Source organism: Ogataea parapolymorpha, chromosome III (genome assembly GCF_000187245.1).
Source record: "Ogataea parapolymorpha DL-1 chromosome III, whole genome shotgun sequence".
NCBI classification, from domain to species: Eukaryota; Fungi; Ascomycota; class Pichiomycetes; order Pichiales; family Pichiaceae; genus Ogataea; species Ogataea parapolymorpha.
Window position 1 is genome coordinate 53643 of NC_027864.1, and position 23647 is coordinate 77289.

At 44.3% G+C, this 23647-nt stretch overlaps 16 protein-coding genes across 16 annotated transcripts; 4 read left to right on the forward strand and 12 right to left on the reverse strand.

Annotated features, from left to right (window-relative positions):
* Positions 1-57: 57 nt before the first annotated feature.
* Positions 58-1902, reverse strand: HPODL_00186 (Protein SOK1; the record flags this gene model as incomplete). The annotated part of the gene is made up of 1 exon (XM_014080130.1): positions 58-1902. One exon carries the CDS (start codon positions 1900-1902, stop codon positions 58-60), a length of 1845 nt encoding a protein of 614 aa, XP_013935605.1.
* Positions 1903-2685: 783 nt separating this feature from the next.
* HPODL_00187 (Chromosome transmission fidelity protein 18) lies at positions 2686-4740 on the reverse strand (the record flags this gene model as incomplete). The annotated part of the gene is made up of 1 exon (XM_014080131.1): positions 2686-4740. The coding sequence occupies one exon, from the start codon at positions 4738-4740 to the stop codon at positions 2686-2688; it is 2055 nt and encodes a 684-aa protein (XP_013935606.1).
* A 59-nt stretch (positions 4741-4799) lies between these two features.
* Positions 4800-5774, reverse strand: HPODL_00188 (uncharacterized protein; the record flags this gene model as incomplete). The annotated part of the gene is made up of 1 exon (XM_014080132.1): positions 4800-5774. One exon carries the CDS (start codon positions 5772-5774, stop codon positions 4800-4802), a length of 975 nt encoding a protein of 324 aa, XP_013935607.1.
* A 47-nt stretch (positions 5775-5821) lies between these two features.
* On the reverse strand, positions 5822-7672 carry HPODL_00189 (Multidrug transporter of the major facilitator superfamily; the record flags this gene model as incomplete). The annotated part of the gene is made up of 1 exon (XM_014080133.1): positions 5822-7672. One exon carries the CDS (start codon positions 7670-7672, stop codon positions 5822-5824), a length of 1851 nt encoding a protein of 616 aa, XP_013935608.1.
* Positions 7673-7782: 110 nt separating this feature from the next.
* On the reverse strand, positions 7783-8676 carry HPODL_00190 (uncharacterized protein; the record flags this gene model as incomplete). The annotated part of the gene is made up of 1 exon (XM_014080134.1): positions 7783-8676. The coding sequence occupies one exon, from the start codon at positions 8674-8676 to the stop codon at positions 7783-7785; it is 894 nt and encodes a 297-aa protein (XP_013935609.1).
* A 191-nt stretch (positions 8677-8867) lies between these two features.
* On the forward strand, positions 8868-9716 carry HPODL_00191 (uncharacterized protein; the record flags this gene model as incomplete). The annotated part of the gene is made up of 1 exon (XM_014080135.1): positions 8868-9716. The coding sequence occupies one exon, from the start codon at positions 8868-8870 to the stop codon at positions 9714-9716; it is 849 nt and encodes a 282-aa protein (XP_013935610.1).
* A 448-nt stretch (positions 9717-10164) lies between these two features.
* Positions 10165-11382, forward strand: HPODL_00192 (Myb-like DNA-binding protein myb-1; the record flags this gene model as incomplete). Its single annotated transcript, XM_014080136.1, has 1 exon — positions 10165-11382. One exon carries the CDS (start codon positions 10165-10167, stop codon positions 11380-11382), a length of 1218 nt encoding a protein of 405 aa, XP_013935611.1.
* A 34-nt stretch (positions 11383-11416) lies between these two features.
* Positions 11417-12130, reverse strand: HPODL_00193 (Histone acetyltransferase SAGA associated factor SGF29; the record flags this gene model as incomplete). Its single annotated transcript, XM_014080137.1, has 1 exon — positions 11417-12130. One exon carries the CDS (start codon positions 12128-12130, stop codon positions 11417-11419), a length of 714 nt encoding a protein of 237 aa, XP_013935612.1.
* Positions 12131-12257: 127 nt separating this feature from the next.
* On the forward strand, positions 12258-13388 carry HPODL_00194 (54S ribosomal protein L2, mitochondrial; the record flags this gene model as incomplete). Its single annotated transcript, XM_014080138.1, has 1 exon — positions 12258-13388. One exon carries the CDS (start codon positions 12258-12260, stop codon positions 13386-13388), a length of 1131 nt encoding a protein of 376 aa, XP_013935613.1.
* A 17-nt stretch (positions 13389-13405) lies between these two features.
* On the reverse strand, positions 13406-13852 carry HPODL_00195 (uncharacterized protein; the record flags this gene model as incomplete). The annotated part of the gene is made up of 1 exon (XM_014080139.1): positions 13406-13852. The coding sequence occupies one exon, from the start codon at positions 13850-13852 to the stop codon at positions 13406-13408; it is 447 nt and encodes a 148-aa protein (XP_013935614.1).
* A 69-nt stretch (positions 13853-13921) lies between these two features.
* Positions 13922-14761, reverse strand: HPODL_00196 (Flavin adenine dinucleotide (FAD) synthetase; the record flags this gene model as incomplete). Its single annotated transcript, XM_014080140.1, has 1 exon — positions 13922-14761. The coding sequence occupies one exon, from the start codon at positions 14759-14761 to the stop codon at positions 13922-13924; it is 840 nt and encodes a 279-aa protein (XP_013935615.1).
* A 135-nt stretch (positions 14762-14896) lies between these two features.
* Positions 14897-16606, reverse strand: HPODL_00197 (drap deaminase; the record flags this gene model as incomplete). Its single annotated transcript, XM_014080141.1, has 1 exon — positions 14897-16606. One exon carries the CDS (start codon positions 16604-16606, stop codon positions 14897-14899), a length of 1710 nt encoding a protein of 569 aa, XP_013935616.1.
* A 54-nt stretch (positions 16607-16660) lies between these two features.
* HPODL_00198 (CDP-diacylglycerol--glycerol-3-phosphate 3-phosphatidyltransferase) lies at positions 16661-18142 on the forward strand (the record flags this gene model as incomplete). Its single annotated transcript, XM_014080142.1, has 1 exon — positions 16661-18142. One exon carries the CDS (start codon positions 16661-16663, stop codon positions 18140-18142), a length of 1482 nt encoding a protein of 493 aa, XP_013935617.1.
* Positions 18143-18211: 69 nt separating this feature from the next.
* On the reverse strand, positions 18212-19372 carry HPODL_00199 (Phospho-2-dehydro-3-deoxyheptonate aldolase, phenylalanine-inhibited; the record flags this gene model as incomplete). Its single annotated transcript, XM_014080143.1, has 1 exon — positions 18212-19372. One exon carries the CDS (start codon positions 19370-19372, stop codon positions 18212-18214), a length of 1161 nt encoding a protein of 386 aa, XP_013935618.1.
* A 263-nt stretch (positions 19373-19635) lies between these two features.
* Positions 19636-21606, reverse strand: HPODL_00200 (Very long-chain fatty acid transport protein; the record flags this gene model as incomplete). The annotated part of the gene is made up of 1 exon (XM_014080144.1): positions 19636-21606. The coding sequence occupies one exon, from the start codon at positions 21604-21606 to the stop codon at positions 19636-19638; it is 1971 nt and encodes a 656-aa protein (XP_013935619.1).
* Positions 21607-22023: 417 nt separating this feature from the next.
* Positions 22024-23581, reverse strand: HPODL_00201 (tRNA pseudouridine synthase 1; the record flags this gene model as incomplete). Its single annotated transcript, XM_014080145.1, has 2 exons — positions 22024-23323; positions 23355-23581. The coding sequence occupies 2 exons, from the start codon at positions 23579-23581 to the stop codon at positions 22024-22026; spliced, it is 1527 nt and encodes a 508-aa protein (XP_013935620.1).
* Positions 23582-23647: the final 66 nt, after the last annotated feature.

Sequence of the window (23647 nt, forward strand, 5' to 3'; positions counted from 1 at the left end):
ATGCATAACCTAATATCCCTAGCCTATTCTATAAACCAAAAGCAATAAAACAGTCATTTAATTGTAGATGTCCCCGAAAACGCTAACATGGAACTCAACGATGCGGTTTAGTCTTTCGGCCACTCCGTTCAACTCTTCGCGGATAATAACTTCTTGTTCGAGCCCGCTCTTATCACCAGTGTTGAGGCTTCTCCAGACATTATCTAACAGTTTTTGTTCTAGCATGGAATATATTTGTGAGATTGGTTGAGTCTGGTTGAGAAGCCAATTGAAACAAAACTTCACTTTGGAAGGGCTCGTATCCTGGCTGACCTTACTGACCAAATGCACAGCAAGGTTGTTGAGATTTCTGGTCCATTTGGAATTTCCGTTCTCGTCAACAATAATGCTTAAGATTTCCTTCTTCAACTGCTGCAACTTGTCTGCAGAACAATATTCGGCGGTGGACAACCTGTAGGAGCTCACAAGATTTTGGTAGAGAATTAGGCAAATCTTGATGCAAATTAGTTGACGAATATCGGCTCTCAAAATCACCAATCTCGAGTGGTCAAAGGTAAGTGTGTCAGGGAATTCTGAGCACATGTGAGAGCACGAGAGCAAGTTCAAAATTCCGTAACTGAGAACTTGCTGAATGCTTTCTGCGCCATTGCAACGTTGTTTGGACTTTCTGTACCAGTCCAAACTTCCGTTTAGGTTGATCTTGTTCTTTCTAATGATGGTTTGGAAATATTCTTTTTCGAAAGCCACTGCAGTCGAGCAAAGTAGCGGTCTAAGAATGCGAATCTGATGATTGGCAACATCAAGTTTCATAGCCTCCAGGATAGAGAAAAGAACATGAAGCCCCTCGACAATTTGGTCTACGTTGATTGGGGAAGTGGAGCAAGCCTTTTCGAATATGCAGTTCATTTCGTCCACCCAAGAGTCTCTCATTGGTGCACAGTGCATTTTGAAAATAGCGGAGATCCAGTTGGAAAACTTGATGAAGTTGAAACATTTGGAGTTCAGCTCTTGAACCAAGAGAGATATATCCATAATCTCTTCAACGTTGGCCTTATCTTTCGAAGGCAACAAACTCAACAAAATATCCTTCAGCGTCTGGAACATAACAACGATGATCGAGTTATCAGCGATAAGTTTTTCTGAGCTCATCAAATAACGAATTTCGGCTTTGACGGCTGACCAATATCTGTCGCCTTGCATCCGTTTCCGTTTGCCACGTTCGCCGTCAAGGTTAGGTCTAAACTGTAATTGGGGCTCGAATAAGATATCATGCCGCAGTTGCGGATTTTTCAAAATCTCGTGAAGATCGATCTCGTGCATCGATTGGAGATTGACCGGAGGCACAGGAACCTTTTCAGAAGGTTGCCTTTGCTGTAAATCATCAATGAGCAGCTTGGTTTGCTTGTGTGAGGGGATCCAAATATTCGGAAGAGACCGCGATCTGAACCTTTTCGATATGGGCAAATTATTTGTGAGCAAAGCAGGTGACGTGGATCGTTGGGAAGCTGCTCCTTTATAAAACTTGGTTCTTTTTCTTCTAAGTCTCTTTGAAGTCTTGGAGGATGATCTTGACCGATGGGGAATGTCTATGGACGACGGCGGCGAAAGAAGGTTCTCAGTCGACGAGGAACTTATCTCGGATGTTGAAGGCATCTGAGATGTAAAGGTAACGTTGGATTCATTATGCGGTTGTGCGGTCGTCGAAGGCGTGTTCAGCATGGAGGCGTCCAGATTAGTGGGCACCACGACCGACGGCCTTCTGTTCTCGACCACTTCCATTGCGTCCGTATCTTGTTCAGGAGCACCAACCGGGCTGGAATCCTTACTTGAGAATACGTTTTTGAAATGTGGAGGGTGTTTCAGTTCTTGGTTGTCACCCGTGTTATTAAGGTGGGAGTTCATATTTGTATGCGTTTCTAAAAGGCCAGTGAATGTTCAAAAACAAAAACCTCTGAGGTACGAATTCAACAGTATATGATTCTGTTTAATGTAAATGCTCTTCGATGGGGTATAGTGATGGTTGTTTCAAAGTGGAGAATTGAGAAAAAATTTCAATTAGTAGACAAATACAACCATTAATATTAGGAAAAAAACCATATATATCAGTAAAAGTTTCCCATGTACAAAATATAAATTTCCCAAAGGCGGGTGGGCCAGCCGTCGGAAAGGCGGGACTACGCGCGCCCCGTTTCTTTTACCAAAGGAAAAAAAATAAAAAAAAAGAGACTGATTACTTAATGCTATACGAAAAACAAACGACATTTCTTTTGTTCCATGTGCCAGTGAACTTTTCGTACTCGTTCGCGAATTTAGCTATGTCTGTACGGTCTGAGAGCTAATGTTGCACTATTTTGGGGGCTCAGAAGAGCACAAAGTGTGTTACAATTCCAGGTCATCTGATGATTGCTCTCTGAAAATGTGATATCTACATGAAATCCAATAGCAAATCTTCGATACGGTGCATATATTATAAATATATCATCCTTTTTTGATGCATATCAAGGAAAAAGTAAAATTCAGAATATTTGAAATCATCGCCCACAGGTGAATTTTGAGTCGGCGTTCCGCAGGCATGACAGAGCAAATTTTTTTTGTTTTTTTGCGATTAGCTACAATATTCTTCCGTTATGCAGTATTACATATTTTCTCCGCTGAAAAGCCCGACTTGGGCGTATGCAGCATCGCCTATGAAGGCCCGTATTGTCCGGCAAAAAGGTTTTCCCATGTAATCTCTCGACGGACTGCGTTTGAAAAGCCTTCATGGTACTTGACCCAAATTCTGTACTCATTTTGACCCATCACTGCGGCAGAAATTTCTTTGCTGCTTTTTGCGTGACTTAATTGATCTGTTAAAGCCGCGTACTTACTCTTGAAATATTCCACACTTGAGCTGCAATTACTCTTTTTGGCCACTTGATCGTTGTCGCGTGGCGCCTTCCGCTTGCGATCTATTGTCTTGGACTCCTGCCCTTGGATGTACTTTGTGAGAAGCTCCTTATGTAGTCTCACCAATATTTGCTGCTGCTTCGCTGACAGGTCGCCAAAAAGATGAATTCCAGGTCTCATTTGAGCCATTGCATTCCCATACTCATTTTTCGATAAGTCGATGCGCAATGAGTATGCTTCCATAAGCTCTATTATTCTAGAAAGCTTCCCGCCTCCACCTAGCATCTCGATCTGTTTAAATGGAACGTCAGGCACAAGTATTGCGTTGAGCAGACTCAGTTCGTAGCCCACCAATTGTGCTCGATTGGCAAGTTTGAAACTATCTGCCTGGTTATTCAAATGCTTTATCTTTTGGAGAGCTTCAGCTGTCTGTTTTCGTAAGTCAAAAAAGCGGTCGCGACTTCTATAATTGTACCTTTTTTCCGACAAGTGGCTAATTTCATTGAACTTCTGATAGAACTTCATTGGCACAGCTGACTGGTAAAACGTGAAATCCTGGGCCTCAAAAGAGGCGAATTTTGTGCTAAGCGCGTCTTGGAAGTACAACCAATCTGACATCTCGCTTAACTTATTGATATCGGTGTCTGTGTCAAGCATCACGTTGAAACATCCTGTAGTCACCCTGTCCACCTGCGCTGAGGACGAAAGGGACTTGAAGACTTTTTGGAACTGTTCCTGTTTGCTAATATTTGCGCTTCTGACAAAAATACTGTCCAACAGAACAAACCACCCTATTTGGGTGTCCTTTGAGCTCGACTCAAGATTCAAAGTAGCTGCCGACGAGTTGAACTGTAAAAAGTTGATGCAGTTTCTCAGATCGCCTTCCGTAGATTCTATAATTGCGTCTAGGACACGGTCATCCACAACGAGGGCTTCTCGCTGACAAATCTTCTTCAGTTTTGATTTGACGAGACGTGGATGTGATTTGCGGAAAGCAATAGTCTCACAGTGTGGCCTGAGCTTTTCTAACACCGGTGAGTAGACATCGTTACATAGGGCAATTATAGGACGTTTTAGAATCTCTCTTTGTGTTTTGCCCTTCGTATCAAGACCCAGAGAAGCCGTGTCGCGGCGGTCCTTGTTGATAAGGTCTACCAATATGCTGATAAACCCATGCTCCGTGGCTCCGTCAATTTCATCTAAGATTAGACATACAGGACTTCCTGTTAGCGAGTTATTTTTCATAGCATTTTTGATTTTATCCTGGACTGTTGCTCCAGCACGCTCGTCACTAGCGTTTATCTCACGCACCTCGTATCCCAGTTGCTTTGAGATAACATGCGCGATAGAAGTCTTTCCAATCCCGGGTGGCCCATGGATGAGTAAAACTCGTCTATCTGGACGGTTGTAAAAGTCAGTGGTTTCTGCGCATGGTTTTCCGAAAACAACCTGGTTCCACTGATTTATCCATTGTAGAATTTGTCTATTTGTTCTCTCGTTTCCAACAAGGTCCAGGAAGCCAGAAGGCCTATATTTTTCTGTCCATAATTTATAAGTGGACGGTTTGGGCTGCTTTTCTGCAGGCTTAGATTTCTGGCGTATTGTCTGTTCAGCAGCCTTTTCTTCTATTTCTAGTTTGGATAACAGTTTGTGAATGTTTATCAGCTCGGATTGATCTTTCTCATCACCCAAGTTTACGTGTCGTGGTTTGCGAGGTTTGAGCGTGATACGTTTGCCGGAGGACAGCACAATCCTTTTACCATCCGCTGATATTGTTTCTGTGCCCAAGAAAGCAGGTGCCGGGTCAGCAGCAAGCAGCGACGACGAGAAATTGAATTGTAATAACGAGCTCATACACGGCTGATTATTTTTCAGATCAAAATATTTACGCGTAATATACACCCAACACCAGGCTATGCCCTCCGATCGGACTTGATCTTTTCCTTCACTGTGATGAGAAACTCGTTGAGATTTCCTTCTTCAACTGCGCGCTTGATCTGGGACAATAGTGAGTTGGTAATTTTCATACCATTGTTGGCAAGCTCCTTGGCTGCTCTGTTTAGCAATTCGTTCTGCTTTGGGTCATCGAAGAGCTGATCTCGATTCCCATTTTTGAGATCCAGTGAAGCGAGGATTTTCCTGCCAGTATCTGAGTGCTTTGTCTGAATGCGAATATGATAAAGGTTTAAGTCATCAAGCAAATCATCGGTGTCTTGAATTATTCTAAACTTGAGATCCTGCGTAACTATCAGTTTATTCTTGGAGTCCACGTTCCCCACGGAAATAAAAAACCCAAGGCCGTCATTATTAGCCCGCAAATTGAATATAGCGTTCTCAGTCAAAACATCGGTCTGAGTCAATGTATTAGTATCCACATCGTAGGATAGGTACTTCCCCTCGTTGTTCTTCAGCGCATACTTTAGAATATTGTCAGGAACATCACCAGCTTGCTGTGTTAATTTGAGGAAGTTGTCAATGTTCACCAAACTTAATACCTGAGTTACTTCCTGTGGCTCAAGCTTATACAGCGGCGATTTGGGCTCAAAGTCGATAAAGTTGAGGGCATCTTCCGCTATATCCACTTTCTTTTCCTCTGCTGCAATGAGGCCATCCTTCTTGTCGAATTCAAGACACCCAACATGACCAGAACGGTCAAAGCAAATCATAATAGGTCCATCTAGATCTTTGTGCGATGTCGCCAACGTCCAGCCATACTCTAGATAATCTCTAGGAATATCATATATATTGGTGGGAAGTCCATTAACTGAGGTCAAAGTCACACGAGTCTCTTGATTTTCAGTTTTGGTATCCTTTTTGCGCCTTTTTCGTTCATCATCCGGCCTTGGTTTGCCTCTTTTTTCTCCTTTAAAAGTTAATTTTGTGACCATATTTATCCACTTTATGCTTCGAACAATATTTTTTAATCGATGTATTATTATGAATCGTCCACTATATCATAGAGTCTCTCTAAATTATACGTCTCTCGCCAATAATCAGCACGCAACTTGAGTATGGCTAAAATGCTGGAGAGAACGATAGTGCACCCCGCTAAAATGGAAAACAGGATACCGGTTCCCAGAGCTTTGATTAAAGGTTCTGTGGCAAACGAAGCACCTGCTGCCAAAAGCATCCGAACAAAATTGGACAGTGCAATTCCCGTGGCACCTCTGCCAGGTAAAGAGTCAGCAATATATGTGACTGTAGTTCCGATAACAATCATTTGAGCAAATCCAAAAAGAGCTGTTCCGACTAATGGTGTAACCCAGTGCTCTTTCTTATCCAGGCACCATCCGGTAATCAGGAGCGAACATGGAAATATGCCTGCGGCCAAGTAGACGTTGACACCAAAACGTGCCTCCGGGGCAACGATACCATACTTTTGGCGTTTTTTCTCAAGTAAGTAATCCGTGAATCGGCCTCCCCAGATTGAGGCTATAATGTAAGTCACCGAATTTGGAATGTAGACAAGACCAACCAGAAGGGAGTTGAAATTGTAAGGAGGTCGAGAATAGCAGTATGAAAGCGTCATGTTGACAAAGTATAACACGGCAAAACATGGAGCAGAGTAGCATATAGCTAGGAAAACAGGTGGATACCTCAAAAAATGCAGAGACTTTAATGGCAAGAAACCGTGGGTATATAGATTTCGCTTGAAAACTGCAACCTTTCCTTGCTTTTCTGGTTGTTCTAAATCTTCAATCTCCAATTTGAGTCTCTCTAAATCCTCTTGGCGCTGACTTTGAGAAACATGAGTGGATATACGCCCAATGGGAGTAACTGTATCCACTGGGTCTGAATCTTCGAGTCTCGAGGGCTGCCTAGAAAGTCGCGACAAAATTCGATCCACTTGTACATCTGACTCCTGATTTTCGTCTGACAACCCTTGCTCTTCGTCTGTATTCTTCTTCAAGCGTTCTCTTAATATCTTTCGAACAGCTTCTCTATTATCTTGTAGTCGGAGTGTCTCTGGCTGTGCAAAAAGTAGAAGGACAATGCAAACTCCTGACAAAATCACTAAAAACCATTGAGTACCCCTCCAACCAAAACTCTTTCTCGAGGTGATAGCACCACCAACGATAGGCGACAGAAGTGGAGCAGCCAACGGGCCGAGGTAAAATATACCCATAGCAGCTCCTCTCTGATGAATCGGATACAAGTCTGATATGCTCCCCGCCCCAACTGCTTGCACACTAGCAGCGCAAGCTCCCGATAAGACCCTGAATCCTATAAGCATGCCTATTGACTTCGACAAGGCACAGCCAATGGTGAATGCAAAATAGAGAATGAAACTGATTAAATAAATAGAACGCCTCCCGTGTCTCTCGCTGAAGCTTGACCACCAAAGCGGGAAAACTCCCAAAGTGATCAAATAAATACCAATACTGACATTAACAATTGTAACAGAAGTATGTAGCTCGTCACATATGTTCTCTGTAGCTGGAAGGAGGATAGAAGTACCCATTGGTCCTATCATCGCGCAGAACGCAACGTTAAACACGATGATATATTTTATCATCGGGGGCAAGTCACGAGGGTTATCGTATTCAGGGATTAAAAGCAAGATAGAGAACAGTCCTCGCCGTTTCTCTCTGGGTACTATCTTTGACTTGTCAAGTTTGTATGATGAAAGCTTTGTTAGGGAGACTGTTAGTGAGGCACCGCTTCCCTCATTCTGCTGTTTTTCTTGATTTTCTTGACTGTCTTCAGTCAAACCCACAGGCTTGTCATGGTCTCTCGAAACCTCTGAGTCTATAGAGATTAAGTCAGAGGAGTGCCGATCACTCATAGTTAGAATAAGAATCTAGGATATTTCTTGCTCAACGTAGAAAGCCATATTTCTTGACTAATTTTTTTTATCGATCAGAAAATTGCCTGATTTGTAAACATGCTTCGGGATTATTGCTGATGATTTCCGAAATTTTGATTTTTGATCCATTGATCAATAATCGTTACGAATCCGGGACCATCTTCGGTAATCACCCAATGATCGGTGTTGATATCTCTCGTGGAATAATTTGGGAAATGACCAAAGACTTTCTCATGGTCTATTTCGCCAACAAAAGGACTTTTCAAAGCTCTGATGATCAGTAGGGGTCCATAATATTTGAGAGAGTCATCGATTTCTAGGATTTTTAGGCTTTCCAATGACTGCTGTAAAACCTCGATTGGAATTTTACATTCAATGGCTTTTGAGACTTTACTTCTTTTAAAGTTGCTGGCAAGAAGCTGTCTGAAACGTTTATCTGGTTCAATTTCCTTCAACTTCTGATCCAATTCTGCTAGGCTCGAAAACGTAGTCGGTAAAATTTCTTTAGCATAGCTGAAAAATCGATCAAATCGAGCAAACTCCGAGTCCGCTTCGCTGGGATTTTTGTATGGCACATTGTCGACGGAAGCGACGCCCAATACATCATTAGGGTGGTTCACTGCATGAAACATCGCTGCTTTTCCACCCATTGAATGTCCAATCATAACGTAGCCACCGGAATACTGCGGGTCGATCTCAGGAGCTTTCAGCAAGTTAGATAAATCTTCAGACATAATCTCATTACTGTGCGCACTGCGGTGAAAAGAATCACCGTGGTTGGTTAGGTCGGGAATAAGGACGGGTGTCTGAAGATTATGTGCTAGGATTTTTGCAACATGACGATTCTGCTTTCGGTTTCCCAGTAAGCCATGGAGCAAGACCAATGGAGGATTGGAACCAATTGACGTGGGACTGAACAAGTCGTACGCCAGCTTCCATTCTCCTCTTCCGGGAATGAATGTTTTCTTCACAAGGCCAGACATATTTTTTCGAGAATTTGATTTCGAGCTCGATTTGTGTCAAACATGTATCAAGAGAAATCAAAAAGTGTTTGGTAACCTGAGAATCGACCTGTGTTATGATTATGGGACAGTTTCTACGAATAACTAGACACACTCTGCCAGTATATATGACCCAGCATAGACCGTAGTTGGAGTGCTACTCCAAATACAATATGATTGTCTTCTTACTACGGAAAGGGCCGAAACTTTTGGTGTTCCTGCTACTTGTTGTCAACGTCTTCCTACTTGCCTTTCTGCTTGTGGGCTGCACCAATTCCAGCTCGCAATACTCTAACGTTTACCTAATTGAGTACAAATTCAATCAGTCGTCTGCCTTTTACAGCAAGATAGAAAACGCGTATTCAAACTCAAACAATGACGATCTGACCTCAATGAGAGTTTACGTCGGGTATCGCGGCATTTGTGTCAAAACAGACAATGCGACATCGTGCTCAACGAACTTCGAGAATACAAACTACAAAGAGGCTTATCCGGGAGTCTCGCTCTACAACACGGACGCAAATTCAACTTCGTCTTCACTGAGCCTAGTGGACATGGCAGTTAAATTCAACACCAAAGTGACACAACCTTACATCCTAATGGCCAGCTTGGTGTTAACTCTGTTTTTACTCGCAAGTTTGCTCTATGGGTGCATTCCTTTTCTACCTTGGAAATGGGTGGCTTCGTATACGAGTTTTGCGTTGAGTTCCATATTATGCATTCTTTGGGGCATCGGCGGAATGTGGGTTGACGTCGCCGCCAAATCAGGAGCCGTTCTTGGAGCCACGGCATCAATGACGATCATCGAAGCTTCAATTGGCCACAGAGCCGCAGCCATGATATGGTGCAGTTTCAGCTTTTACGTTGTTTCACTGGTGTGCACTTCTGTGGGATTGGGCAAACAAATTAGGAGCAAGCAAGAGTCATTGGAAAAAGATAGCAAAAGCTTGGCAAGTAGCATGCCGGGGGCTTTTGCAGGAAAAAATCCATTTACGTCTGGAAGGGTAAGGCAATTCGTGTAAACTTCAAGAAATCAGTATTGTTTTTTCTCCCGCGAAATTGAGATGGACAGGCATTTTTCCATAAACATGTTTGAGTATGGGGTAATTTTAGCAATCTGACCGTTGTCAAACACAACGGCTATAGTTTGTTTTTGAGGTATTGAATAAATGTGTATTTGCGAGGCTAGGCTCTAGGGCCGTGCTTTTTCAAAGCGACGTAGAACCGGTCAGCCGTAAAAATGTGTAGCCTTCTTCCGTCTCTATTTTGCGTCCTCAACTTGAGCAATAAAAATTTTGCATGCTAGTGCTATTTTATATTATATCTTCTTTCACCTGAGCAGCTTAAATTGAGGTATCAACATATTTCAGCCTAGGAAAGACAACTACGCATCTTGTCTTGCTAGAGAGATACTTGAAGACATTTGTTCACAGCTCGTTTTGGTGTTTTGTTGACTTAATACCAAGCAAGATGCCTCAGGAAAATCAGCATGTGGAAAAGGATTCCGGTGACGGAAATGGCAAGAATGGAGGGGTCCGACTCCGGCGTGGGCCGTGGTCTCCAGAAGAAGATAGCAAGCTCTTAGAGCTGGTGCGATTATACGGGGGCGAAAAGAACCTAAACTGGGTGAAGATATCTCAGGTTCTGCAGACCCGGACCGCGAAACAGGCAAGGGAAAGGTATCATCAAAACCTCAAACCGTCACTCAACCGGACACCCATCACCCCAGAAGAAGGGAAATATATCGAGGAGCTGGTCCAAAAGTATGGCAAACGGTGGGCCGAAATTGCTAGACACCTCAATGGCCGCAGTGATAATGCGGTGAAAAACTGGTGGAACGGTGGTGCAAACCGAAGAAAGCGAGCATCTATCCAAGGACTTGATTCCAGCTCCTACGAGAAGCAAGAACCAAATTCTGCGGACGATAAGCCGATGGAGCAGCTCCCTTCATCAGAAGCAATTTTGCCTCTTCCAAAGCCAAGCGTGAATTTCAACGTCGGGATATTTGGAAGTGCGTCTGACGAAGTCCCTGCCCCCGCATTTCAGTCTATTAGGGCCGGAAGAAGTGCTTCCATGGACACCAGAGCTTACAACTACGAACACCTGCCCCCAATCCGAAAACGGAAACTAATAGATGACTATTCATCAGAGCCAATCCGCAGACACTCGGCCGCATCGATCGGATTATCAGAACATTCTGGTACTTCGAGCATCCACCATTTTAATCATATACCTCCGCTATCGGGAAACTCATCACCATACCCATCTTCCCCGATGTCGCGACTTTCGTCCAGAAATTCATCCATCGTGTCGGCTGATTGTACACCGCTGACACACGTGAGTGACGGCAACTCCATCACTTCGAGAAGGTCGTCGATGTTCGCCAACGTGGAGATGATGACAGCAGCCCCCCAGTTCAAGAGTCCATCGCTGGCTCCTAGGAAATCTGCATCTGGAACCTCCTCACCACAATTTTTCAGTACTGCTAATAGTGGCAGCTACCACTCACCAAATTTGCCGCTAACGTCGTCCTGTGGCCCGCCAGCAAAGAAGGATATATTCAAGAAAGAATTTGACTTCGGAAAACCCGCGCTTAACAACAATTCAGCTAGCTCCGTTCTCCCTCAATCTTCTTCCGATGATGTTAAGAAAGACAAGGAGAAAATGAGCATATCATTTTTAATTTGATGTATAACTACTATTACACTTACTTCTAAGTAATTTAGCCTGGGAAAGGCAACACTAGCTTTCTTTCCACCTCTGTTTCTTTACCAACCTCTTCTTCACCCTCAAACTTCAAACGACAAGTTCCGTCCTTCTTGAATCCAATGACTTCTGCAGGATAGAATGTCGTTGTTTCCGGATATCGTGCAAGAACTCTGTAGCCAACCGGGTAGTTTTTGAGTGACACCAAATCTTCTGCGGTGGGCATGAGGATGATTTCTTTCCAAGTACATTTGAAGATTTGTCCATTCGGGTTGTTTTCATCAGGTTCAGGGTCTTTAACCTCAAATTTTATTTCGTTTAAAACCTTCAAGACCTCACACTGAATCCACTCTGCTCCTTTTTGTTTTGGCTTGAAGGCGACTTCCGATCCTACAACAACAGGCTCTGATGGATTATATGGGGACTGGTAATACGATCGACCAAATTTCTGTGTTTTGAGCTTGTTGCGTCTACCAACTGATCCATCATCAGCCTCGTTCCCGGGTACTTTAGCCTGTGATAGTAAGCCGTTCACATTGATCAATGCTGTATCCAAAATGCGTTTTGTTTTCTCCAAATTCTCTTTATGCTTTACCACGATATCTCGATTTTGCAATTTCGCATCCTTCCCCTCAGCTGGCGCCAGCTCCAGGGGATCAAAGGAGTTAGTCTCATTTGCGTTGCAAGTGTCCTGAAGCGACGACACTACAACGTCCCAGTACCCCTCCATGAATAATGGTCTTAGTGGTTTTCTACTATTTTTGAGTTCCGCATTCTCAGTCGCGCCGATCGGCCCTCTCCCATCTAGTGTTGAAAAATTTTAGTCAACGACATTCAACTTCGAAAATCACAGCATAATGTTCTCATCCAAGATAGTCTCTCTGGTATGCGACAGAGTGAAGACTTCACTTTCTGTTGGACACCAGTCCATCTTTCAGGTTAGAACTGCTACGAAAAGAGCAGGTGGTTCCAGAACGCATATGAAAGATTCTGCTGGTAGACGTCTTGGCCCTAAAAAACACGAGGGGGAATCCGTCAATGTCGGAGAGATCATTATGAGGCAACGTGGAACAAAATGGTACCCGGGTGAGAACGCCGGAATTGGAAAAGACCACACCATTTTCGCTCTAGAACCGGGATTTGTTAGATACTATCTTGATCCTTTCCATCCGAAGCGCAAATTCATCGGAGTCGTGTTGAGTGAAGGTGATAAGTTGCCATACCCTCACTTTGACCCAAGAAAGAGAAGATTTGGCCGTCATATAATAAAGAAGCCTGAGGCAGCCGAAGCCGAGCTCGAGTTTCAAAGCCGTAAAGAGTCTCAAATCCTTCCTGAATTGTTGAAAGGTGCTGAAGAACGTCAACAGAAACGCGAAGCCAGACTGATCCAGCTAAAAGACCAGCTTTCTCAATTTATTGAGTTGGAGTCAGAGGAACTAAAGAACCTGGCTGCTGGTAGATTGCTTCAAATTGACAGATTCTTGAGAGGTGGAAAGTCGCAGGAAGACGCTCAATTCCATACCACCTACAATCATCTATATGACTTGAAGTTGCAGCTACGCAGAAACGAGATTTCGCAAGAGCAGTACGACACTTTGTCGAGCCAATACAAGTCATTAGCTGAGTCGGTGGACTCCAATATCATGTTCGATGCATTCTTTGAGCTCTGTGCGTACAAAACCCCAGAAACAATTAAATCAAACCAAGACGCTGCCATTGCTGAGCTCGATAAACTGGTGATTCCTAACCAACCTCGCACGAAAGAATTGAAAGAACAAGTATATGCTATTCTCAGAAGCCAGGACAATTGCTTCACTCTTTCCCAGCAATTAGCTCTGAAACGCAAATATTTGAAACCTGTGCTGCCTGAGGTGGATGGACTGGTGTTAGACAAACCGGATAAGAAAGCTGTCGCTATCACAAGAATTAATTACGAGACACGCAGGATCGAAACCGTGTATCGTCCGAAGGAGGCGTTCTTACCATAACTGTACATAAATAACTATTAGGTGCGACTAAGCACGTTAGAAACGTCATTCTCTTTGTAGACACTATCTCCGTCCGCGTACTTTTCGATCTTCCAGATTTCTGCCCTTTCCTTGACTTTCTCCAATACCCACTCTCCACAAAGCCACCCTTCTTTTCGATGTGTTGAACTGACGGCAATCATAACGGACTCTGTAGCTACTGGAACCACGCCTGTGCGGTGCACAATTGCTATCTTATGAACACTCTGAAATTTGGCTTTCGCCTCGTGGGCGATGGACTCGAGAGTTTTGATCGCCAACCTTGGATGCGCCTCGTATGCGAGAGATACAACCTCCTTGCCTTCAAACGTATTTCTTGTTGTGCCTCCAAAATACACAATTGCTCCCGCTTGAGGATGCCGAACATAATTAAGCACCTCAGCCGAATCCAGCGGCTTATCAGTAATATCTACAAAGATGGACATTAATTTACAAGAATAATTTTTCAGCACTCTACGATGCGTTATATTCGTGAACCATTACTCATTCATTAACTATAACTTCTCTTCGGGTCTGTTTTCCCGTGAATCTAATTCTTTCTTGTCACACCGACTAAGCCGTTCGTGACAATCGTCGTCCAGCATGTATGCCGGCAAGTACTTGTCCCCAAGCCTGAGAAGCGGGTTTTTTATCGTATTGTCTATTCCACCTATGGAGGTGTATCCCTGATCATATAGTGAGCAGTATTCGATGTTAGTTGCCTTAATGAAATACCAGATTTCGCAGTACGTCCAATCAAGCACCGGGTTGATTCTGTAAAATGCGGGCCATCCATGATCCGTATGCTGGATATAGGCCAGGTTTTCTCCGTATGGGTCGATTCGGCGGATCCCGACGGCAATAGCTTTGATTTTCGGATTTTGATCGAGATATTTCTGAAATCCACCTTTCATTTGGTCCTTGATTTTTGTAAGCGAGAGTTGGTATTTGATTACGGATGAGTACAGGAATTCGTCTTGCTCTTGAAAGCCGATCTCGTTGTTAATGTAGACACTTGATATTTTATTGCTTTTGAGCTCAAGTAGTTGGTTTTCATATTTTTCATAGATGGCAGCCAAATAGATTACCAGCATCACCAAACAATCTTTCCCTCCATTATAGCTTATTGATAGCTCTTCCAAACTGTACTTGTCTAGCGCCTGGGCAAAAATTCGCATACTTTTTACCACCTGTTCTTGAGTCTTTTGGTGAAGCTTATCGTCATTATGGAAATCAGGATAAGGGCTAACGACCCTCAAACCTTTGTTGGCTTTAGGGTAAGGAACTTTCAGCGCAAGAAAGTCAGCCACCAATGAGTGGCACTCCCGACAGATATCCACTATTGCCGATGGCATTTTGTATTTTGAGAAGGAGGATTCTCTTCAGGAGACTAAGCGTATTTATTATGTTTTCCAGAAACATTTTTTTCGGCTACGCAGTTTTTCTGTGGGGCAAGATGTTGCGGAGTTATTTGCGAGTCGCTACATACACTATTTCGTCTCCTTATGGCCCCGCTTTGCAACCTCGAGACTCTTTTCTGCGTATCCGGGCACCTGGATGTATAATATACCTGCCTCCTCCAGCTTTTTGCGAGAGACATTCTCGGAAATAAAAGTATTTGGTTCCATAACTCCGACATAGCAGGTTGTAAAACAATCTTTGTAATCGAGAATCCGATCCAGACAGGGTTTATTACCGCTCAAGCGCTCGCTGCATGGCTCCATCGTAGTGTAGATCTCACAGCCCGGCGGCAGAGTTCGAGACCCTGTTTTCTCGAAATATTTTTCCATGGCACACTGTTCTGCATGCGTATTGCCTTCCAGCTCTCTCGTATGACCAGTAGAAATCACCTCGCCACCACACGTAATGACTGCTCCCACGCGGAATGCGCTATCGATCTGCGGGCATTTCTCTGCCTGCTCTAGGGCAAGAGCCATATACTTTTTTTGTGTCTCCACGGCCCATTCCGGAAGCTCTGTTTGGTAAGACCACCCATTTTTCTGTGATGAGCTATATTTATAAGCATGCAAGTAGAGGTCCAGGTCGTTAGGCCCAGGGTCGGAGTACAACTCACCGCCGCAGTCGCTGCAAAATTGGCCGGTGGATTGTATCTCGCCGTCATCATTAGGATGTAGCCAGCTGGTGGCAGGCTCGGTTTTGCCAATTTTGGATAATTTTTCCGCAATAGCATCAATGTCAAAATCAGCACCTTTTCCTAAACTTGGCCCCCAAATCTTGGGAGATGAGTACAACGGGTCATTCACTATAGGGTGACCAAGGTATTGTAGATGAACTCTGATCTGGTGGGTGCGTCCAGTTAGTGGCTTGCAGATCACCAAGCTTGTGACACCGTCGTACGAGAGTCTTTTGAACACTGTCTTGGCTTCCTTTCCATTTTCACGATCAACAATATTGAATGCAATCCTAGGATCTACTGTTCTCAAAGGTTCCTCGCAGACAATTTCTCGTTGTGCAGGAAACTCGCCAACCACCTTGGCAATGTACTCTTTGGAGACTTCTCTTTCGCGCATTTGTTTGACCATCTTCTCTGCCCCCGCGGCAGTCTTGCCCAAAAACATCAACCCGCTCGTCAATCTGTCAAGTCTATTACAAGGATGAGCCTTGATTCCCATTTCTCTTTCTAAAATAAAAGTAACGGTGTTATGGCGATACCGTCCTGTAGGATGAACAGGTATTCCAGATGGTTTGTCAATCACCACCAATTCATCATCCTCATGGACAATTTTCACAGGTCTTGAGGTGACAGGAGGCTCGTGACGATGCATTCTGTGCGAAATCAAATCGCCATTTTTCAAGATTGTATCTATATTGGCAACTTTTTCATTAATTGTCACCCTGCCCTTTTCTAATGCATTTCGATAATAGCTTTTCGGATGTAACCGAAATTCGTGTGCGAATACGTCCAGAATATTTCGATCTATCCATCGCTGCTTACAGTGGGTCATGTACGTGAAGTAGTAGGGCCTCAGTCTCCGAACAGGGCCGTCTATGCTGTACACTGCATCATCTTCCTCTTCTTTTATGGTCTTATTCAAGGGTATGTCTGTCAAGTTCTCAGCGTTCTTGTCTCCTCCAAGCTGTTCGTATGCAGACTTCTGTGCTGCATCCTGATATACCTGGCGAACTCGAAACCCTTTGCCGTCAACTTTGCGAAGTTTATTCGGTTGTTCAGAAGCCATCCTGTAGAGCGCTCTGAACATGAAAAATTTCCACCAATTTTTTACCAAGTTCCCATGCTTCTTCTCTCGAGTCTTTTTCAGAAGATCCGAACATATTCTACCAAGGTGGAAAATCCACGACTGCGGAACTATGACACTTTTAATCCCACCCTACGAGCCACCATCCAGCAGTTGGATGCCATAAGCCCACGTTTCGAGCTCGCTAAAAATCAACTGGAAATACTTTACCATCCCGCCGACTTCTACAATCTCATTAAGCAAAAAATCAGATCTGCGGAGAATCGTATATTCCTCTCATCCCTTTACATTGGGAAAACTCAACACGAGCTTGTCGAATGTTTGCAAGACTCGTTGTCTCAAAAGCCTGAGCTCAAAGTTGACATCCTTGTCGACTATCTTCGTTCCACGCGAGAGTCTCCTAATCCTAGTCCAGCATCGCTCTTAGCACCACTTGTGGAGAAATTTGGCAAGGAGCGAGTCAACATTCGTTTCTATCATACTCCGCATCTTTCAGGCATCAAAAAAGCACTGCTTCCAAAAAGAATAAACGAGGGATGGGGATTGCAACATATGAAGATATGTGGATTTGACAAAGAAGTGATACTCACAGGCGCCAACCTCTCGGAGGACTACTTTACTAATCGTCAGGACAGGTACTATCTGTTCAAGAATGCACCTTTGGCGGACTACTATTTTGGCCTCCAAAAAGCAGTCAGCTCTATAAGTTACCAGCTAATACCTTCCAAAACCTCTGAAAAATATACACTAGAATGGCCATCGTCCAACTTTGCCTCAGAGCCTCATCTCAACGTTGAACGGTTCATCAAAGAGTCCACCAGGCTCGTTCTACCGCTTCTGAGAAGCCCCGTTACCAAACCTGAATACCTTGCCGACCCTGAGATTATTGTCTATCCCGTTTCCTCGCTGAAGCCAATTATGAACCCCGATAGGTCCACTGAGAAGCCTGCAATTCTGCGCTTACTGACACTCCTCAATGACCCCGACGTGAAGTGGGCTTTTACTGCTGGATATTTCAATATCCACCCTGAAATCAGCTCCAGGTTTATTGAGTCGCATGCTAAAGGAACTGTCATCACAGCGGCTCCAGAGGCAAACTCATTCTATAAATCAAAAGGTATTTCCAAGTATCTTCCAGACGCATACCTCTACAAAGCACAATTATTTTTGGATCAAGTGCGCCGCAAAGACTGTGTCAGACTGCTGGAATGGCAGAATGGCATTGTGAATACTCCCACTGGATGGTCTTACCACGCCAAAGGACTCTGGTTGTCACTCTCAGGGGAAAATATGCCTAGCATAACGGTTGTCGGCTCTTCGAACTACACTCGTAGAGCATATGCCTTGGACCTCGAAACAAATGCAGTGGTGATTACGAAGAACGAGTCGGTGAAGGAGCAAATGGCCAAGGAACTTGAAAACCTGACCAGCCACACCACTCAACTGACAGACTTTAGCCACCGACATATCAGCCCAGGCGTGAAAATTGCAACCACGATTCTCAGTAAAATGTTATGAACTACGTAATCATTCTTGTATAAAACCTTTTTAGACCATATAAACAGATAAACGTTCCCAATACCCTCCTTAGTTTTTGTTCTTGAGCGATCTGCGTTCTTTCACGGCCTCGGCTAGCATCTCCAGCACTTCCTCAGTGCTTTCCCAGCCAATACAAGCGTCAGTTATGGAGCAGCCATACTTCAAACAGTCTTTTCCTCCTTCTTCGAGTGGTGGCACGTCCTGTCTTCCTTCGTTGATATTGCTTTCGATCATGACACCACAGATGGTGGTGTTACCATTTTTGAGCTGGCGGGAAATTTCAGCTGCGACCTTTGGCTGGTTACGGTGGTCTTTGCAAGAGTTCCCGTGGGAGCAATCCACCATGATTCTGGCTTCTCCCTCTTTAAGAATGCCGGCCTTGCTCAATGCTTGCTCTGCCTCTTTTACGCTTTGTTCGTCGTAGTTGGTACCCTTCTTACCACCGCGTAGGATGATGAAAGTGTCCTTATTTCCTTCCGTACCAACAATGGCAACGACACCTGGCTTGGTAACCGATAAAAAGTGGTGGGGGTGGGCGGCAGCACGCATAGCGTCGACGGCCACGCCTAGCGAGCCGTCCGTTCCATTCTTGAAACCAACAGGGAAAGACAGACCCGACGCCAGTTCTCTGTGTAGTTGGGACTCCGTCGTACGAGCTCCAATAGCACCAACAGAAAACAAATCGCTCAAGAATTGAGGAGAAATAGTGTCCAACATCTCACCAGCAATCGGAAGCTTTTCTGTGAGTCTGACGAATAATTCTCTGGCGATTCTGAGTCCCTTGTTGATGTTGAAAGATCCATCAATATCTGGGTCGTTGATCAAACCTTTCCAGCCGACAGTAGTACGAGGCTTTTCGAGGTATGCTCTCATAACAATGTGCAGTTCTCCTTTGACTTTCTCTTTGAAAGCTGACAGTCTGTTGCAATAATCAAGAGCAGCCTCGGGATCATGAAGGGAGCATGGTCCGATAACTACCAAAAGTCTGTCGTCTTTTCCATTGAGAATATTACAGGCATCTTCTCTTCCTTCCAAGATGTTCTTTTCAGATTTGCTGGTCAGTGGGTATTCATGTTGAAGAAGATCTGGAGGAGTTAGTGGATTGTAACCTCTAATTCTCCAGTCCTCTAGACGGGATCTGTCTCCAACATGTGGATTTTCCATGAACATTCTGCTGTGGGATGCGGTTGGCGCCTGGTTGGTCAGCATGATGTTAAGAAAAGGAGCCAAAATTTTCAGACAGGTCATGTGTGATACGTCGCACAACATGGAGTTGCACCATCATTGTCCAAAATCCTCCTTCACGTTATACACTTACTGGCATCGTACTTTGGTTCAAATACTAAGTTCCGGATTTGTGATTCCACTTATATAAATGAAAATGTATGACTAAATTCTGTTCTATTAAACTTGAAAAAAAATTTAAGGTGCACGGGTGCACGGAGAAGTGACGCAACGCCGCACATGATTTTTCAAATTCGTATTGATCCGGCTGCAATGCCCTGGTAAATTTCCTCGGTGAGCGGCTCATACTTTTTAGTGCTGAGGTTGAGGTAGTACACCGAGTCTTTATTGCTAGGACCAAACGGCAACACAGGATCTCTAAATCTCTTCTTGGATATCTTGTGGTTGTGGGTATGCTCAATGATGTCAAATCTGACAAAGCACGGGCGTGCAAAATGAGGTAATTGTGAGCACACCACTGCTCCCAACTCCAAGAGCAGTTTGCTTCTCTCATCGTCAGATTCCTCGTTTCTGGACTTGGTCTGTAGAATAGCGTAGCCGCAGCGGCCCTCATGATTAGGAACCCTTGCTCCCACCACGACACTGACATCAATTGAAGGATGCGATTGTAAGCTGTTTTCCACCTGAGTGGTGCTCACATTCTCAGACTTCCACCTGTACGTGTCGCCCAGTCTATCCACAAACTTGATGCAACCATACTCATCGTACTGAAAAAGGTCATCGGTTCTGATCCATGCGTCACCTTTGCGAAAAACATTGCGCACAATCTTGGAGTATGTTGCATCCTCGTTGTTGACATATCCTGGGAAGGTGGCCTTGATATTCTTTGGGTTTAAGACGTGCATCAGGAGTTCAGCGTTTTCTCCAGCCCGAGGTTTCTCGCAATATCCCTGTTCATTTCTGTATAAGGTTGCGTCGTCGTTCTTTTCTGTCTTGACGAGGCAATACATCAGACTCAAAGCTTTATCTGCCAGCCATCCCTGATTTCTGATACAGCCGATGCCAATACCGTATTGTTCGTAGCATGTCGTAGCAAAAGGAGCCTCGCTACTGGCGTAGAATTCTCCTATAGCAGGAATCTTAAATCTTTCCTTGAACCTGGTCCAGATATCAGCACGCAAACCGTTTCCAACAGCTAGTCTAATTTTTCCATGACACCATTTTTCGTCCTCTGTAGCTGGCCCGTTAAGTAAGTAGCGACACACCTCACCCACGTATTGGATAGTGTTGGCTCCGGCAAGTCTGACTTGAGTCCAGTAGGAAGAGAGAGAAAATTTAGTGCCCAAAGAAAGCGTGCCACCGTGGGCAAAAATCGGGAGCACACCAAGTATAGACGCAGTGCCGTGGTATAGTGGCATGGCGGTGTACATGTTGGTGGAACTGCTCAGTCTCATGGCATGGGGGAAAAAAAATGAAGCAAAGAATACTTTTCGCCACGAGTTGACAGCAGATTTTGGTAATCCAGAGGTTCCGCTGGTGAAAATCAGAACTGCAGGCTTGTAGTATAGCAGATCTTTATCACGTTCTGCATTATCGAGTCTAAAAGTGGGAGACGAAGGATTTTCAATATTCTTGAGCCATTGCTTTTGATCAACATAGATACATCTCAAATCGGGAATCTTTTCAGAGATCTCGTCCTTAGTTCCATCAAAGAGGCTTTGACATTCCTCGTCTACAAAGACGAGCCTAGAGTCGACAACAGAAAGCGAATGGACCAGAGCTTTATGGGTCAGGTTATTGTTTTGGAAACATGGAATTGCACCTAGATTCCACAACGCTAGCCACATGATGATGAACAGTGGACTGTTGTTCATGTATAGAGACACAATGTCATTTTTTTCTACTCCGTACTCCGTTTTCAAAATATAAGACAAGCGCAGAACGAGCCCGTAAAGTTCCGCATAGGTATATTTCTCGATGTCAAACTCACCCTTGGCAGCCGCTGGCCGTAAAAATATGAGAGCGGTGTTCTGCGCATGCTTCTTCATGGAGTACTCTAGGATGTACCATAGAGAAACACGTTTGGTGACATAACAGTGGTAAAAATGCCGGATGAATTGATAGATGATGACTGGTGCCAGGTAGAGATCTTCTCGAAGGCGATACTTTCTGTCCCAGCTGATCGCATACTCAACCAAGCGAGTCCTAAAGACAAAGAGCAGAACAAGCAGCGCCAAAGCGCCTGTTATTACCAACATCGAGAATATTGTCTGTTTATTAGACTTAATCTATATATGCAAAATTATTTCGTGGAAAATCACACCAGAACAGTTTTTCCGGTTACATGTGCCAGTAACCTTTTTTGTTAGCGTTTCCCACCATGATGGGCCAGTAGAGGAAGCTTCCCAGTCCAGTACCCCATATAGCGAGCTGGCGGGCGTGGACACCAAGTTCTCTGAAAAGGGGGTTTGGGCCAATGCTTTTGCTTGCAGCTTTGGCTGAATTTATTGCGACACTGGCGATAGCTGACATTGTAGTAATAGTATGTGATATACGGATGATAGTTGTTGATTACAAGTACTCATCTTCTATTTGCTCTTTATATACCCAAATAAAGTGGAGTGATTTGGTCACCGCCCGGAACTTGAGTGGTACAGACATCAAAATCACTCCACTTATTCTTTTTTGGGTTCCTCTTTTCGGATGCCTCTGGCAGTCAGGAAATTAAAGATCGGAGTGCCGTTCTGATCGTCGTATCCAGCAAATCCATCGATAAAGCCAAAGAATCCGTAAAAGACGTTGTCGCGCTCCTCCTCTGCGTAAATTTTATCGTAGATATGTTTGCGTTTGAATTCATCGATTTCTGCGGCAAACTTATCGAAAGAAAGTGGGTTATATCCAAACTTCTCGAGCTTCGCATTGTAGCTCTCATACACTGGCTGCTCGAGCAAAAGTCCTAAAGCGGGCGCCTTAGGAATGTTGACCTTCTCGGGTCCAAAAGCCTCCTCAATTCTGGCCAACGGACAGCCTGTTCTCACAACAAGGGTAGCCATGGCAATCATCTTACGAATCTGGTGGAGCATAAATGACTGTCCGTGTATCTTGATAGACACCCATTCCTGGTCGTTCACCACAATAGGATCGCTCACAGTGATATTTTTCATGAATCTGATGGCAGAAGGGTCTTTGTAATCCTTCCCATTAGTGAAATTATGGAAATTATGCGGTCCCAGGTAGATTTTCAAAGCATCTCTTAGTAGATTCAGCTTCTCGGTTGAGATTTTATACCGCTTGCGGGCTGCATTCATGATTTCTCTAGATTTTTTGTCGGCAAGTTCAAGCGGAACAGTCAGTTGAATTCCTTCTCTATTTGCCTCTCTGATCTGCGCCATTTGGTCTTCTGTAATACCGGCCTTCTCAAGCTCAACGTTCACCTCCTCCCAGAATTTTTCTCCTTCTGGGTCTTTTCTCGTCGTTCCCGGGAACTCCCTTTCCGCCTCGATTATTTGAGCTGCCAGGGGACTACTTGGCTTTGGAGGCAAGAATGAGTATGTTGGCATAAGGTACTCGTAAATTCTTGAGGAACAAACCTTGCGACAGTCAAAAGACTTATTCACCCTCTCATAGCCCCAAAATCTGATTTGATCAGGAAGATAGCTGTTGATTTTCTCAACCAAATCTGGATCCTCAATAATAAGCTTCAGCGAAATCACATTTCCAGCAGCATGCACACCTTTGTCGGTACGTGCAGCTCTCATGAAACTGCTCTTTTTCAGATCGTTGGAATTATTCTTGGAAATAGCCCCTGCTTTCACAAAAGCGTCAAACAAATCACCCTCAATGGTCTTAGCAGGAGGGTTCATCTGCATGCCGTGGTATCCCGTTCCACAGTAGCTCAAATAACATGCAACCTTCTTCTTGGGTTTTCTTTCTTCATCCTCGTATTTGGGGGTACCATCCTCATTCAAAATCCGTCTGCAATGTTAGTAACTTAACATTCGTGAACAAAGTCGACTGAAGTTCACCTCCAGTAGCTCTGTCCGCGAAACATACCCACGTGTCCTGGACTTTCTTGAGGACTCTCTGTCTCTTAGCTGTGTCACCGATGACGTCTCCTTTCCGAGTACGGAGCCATTTGTTACTAGGGTCTTTTCTGCTACCCTGTTCGTTGTCGTCGTAGGCTTCAGCAACTTGATCAGGTTCCTCAGTACGTTCATTGATAGGCTCTGACATCTATGCTAGATATTGAAAATTTTTAAAAAGGCAGTGCTGGAAAAGCTAAAAAAATTTCAAAAAAAT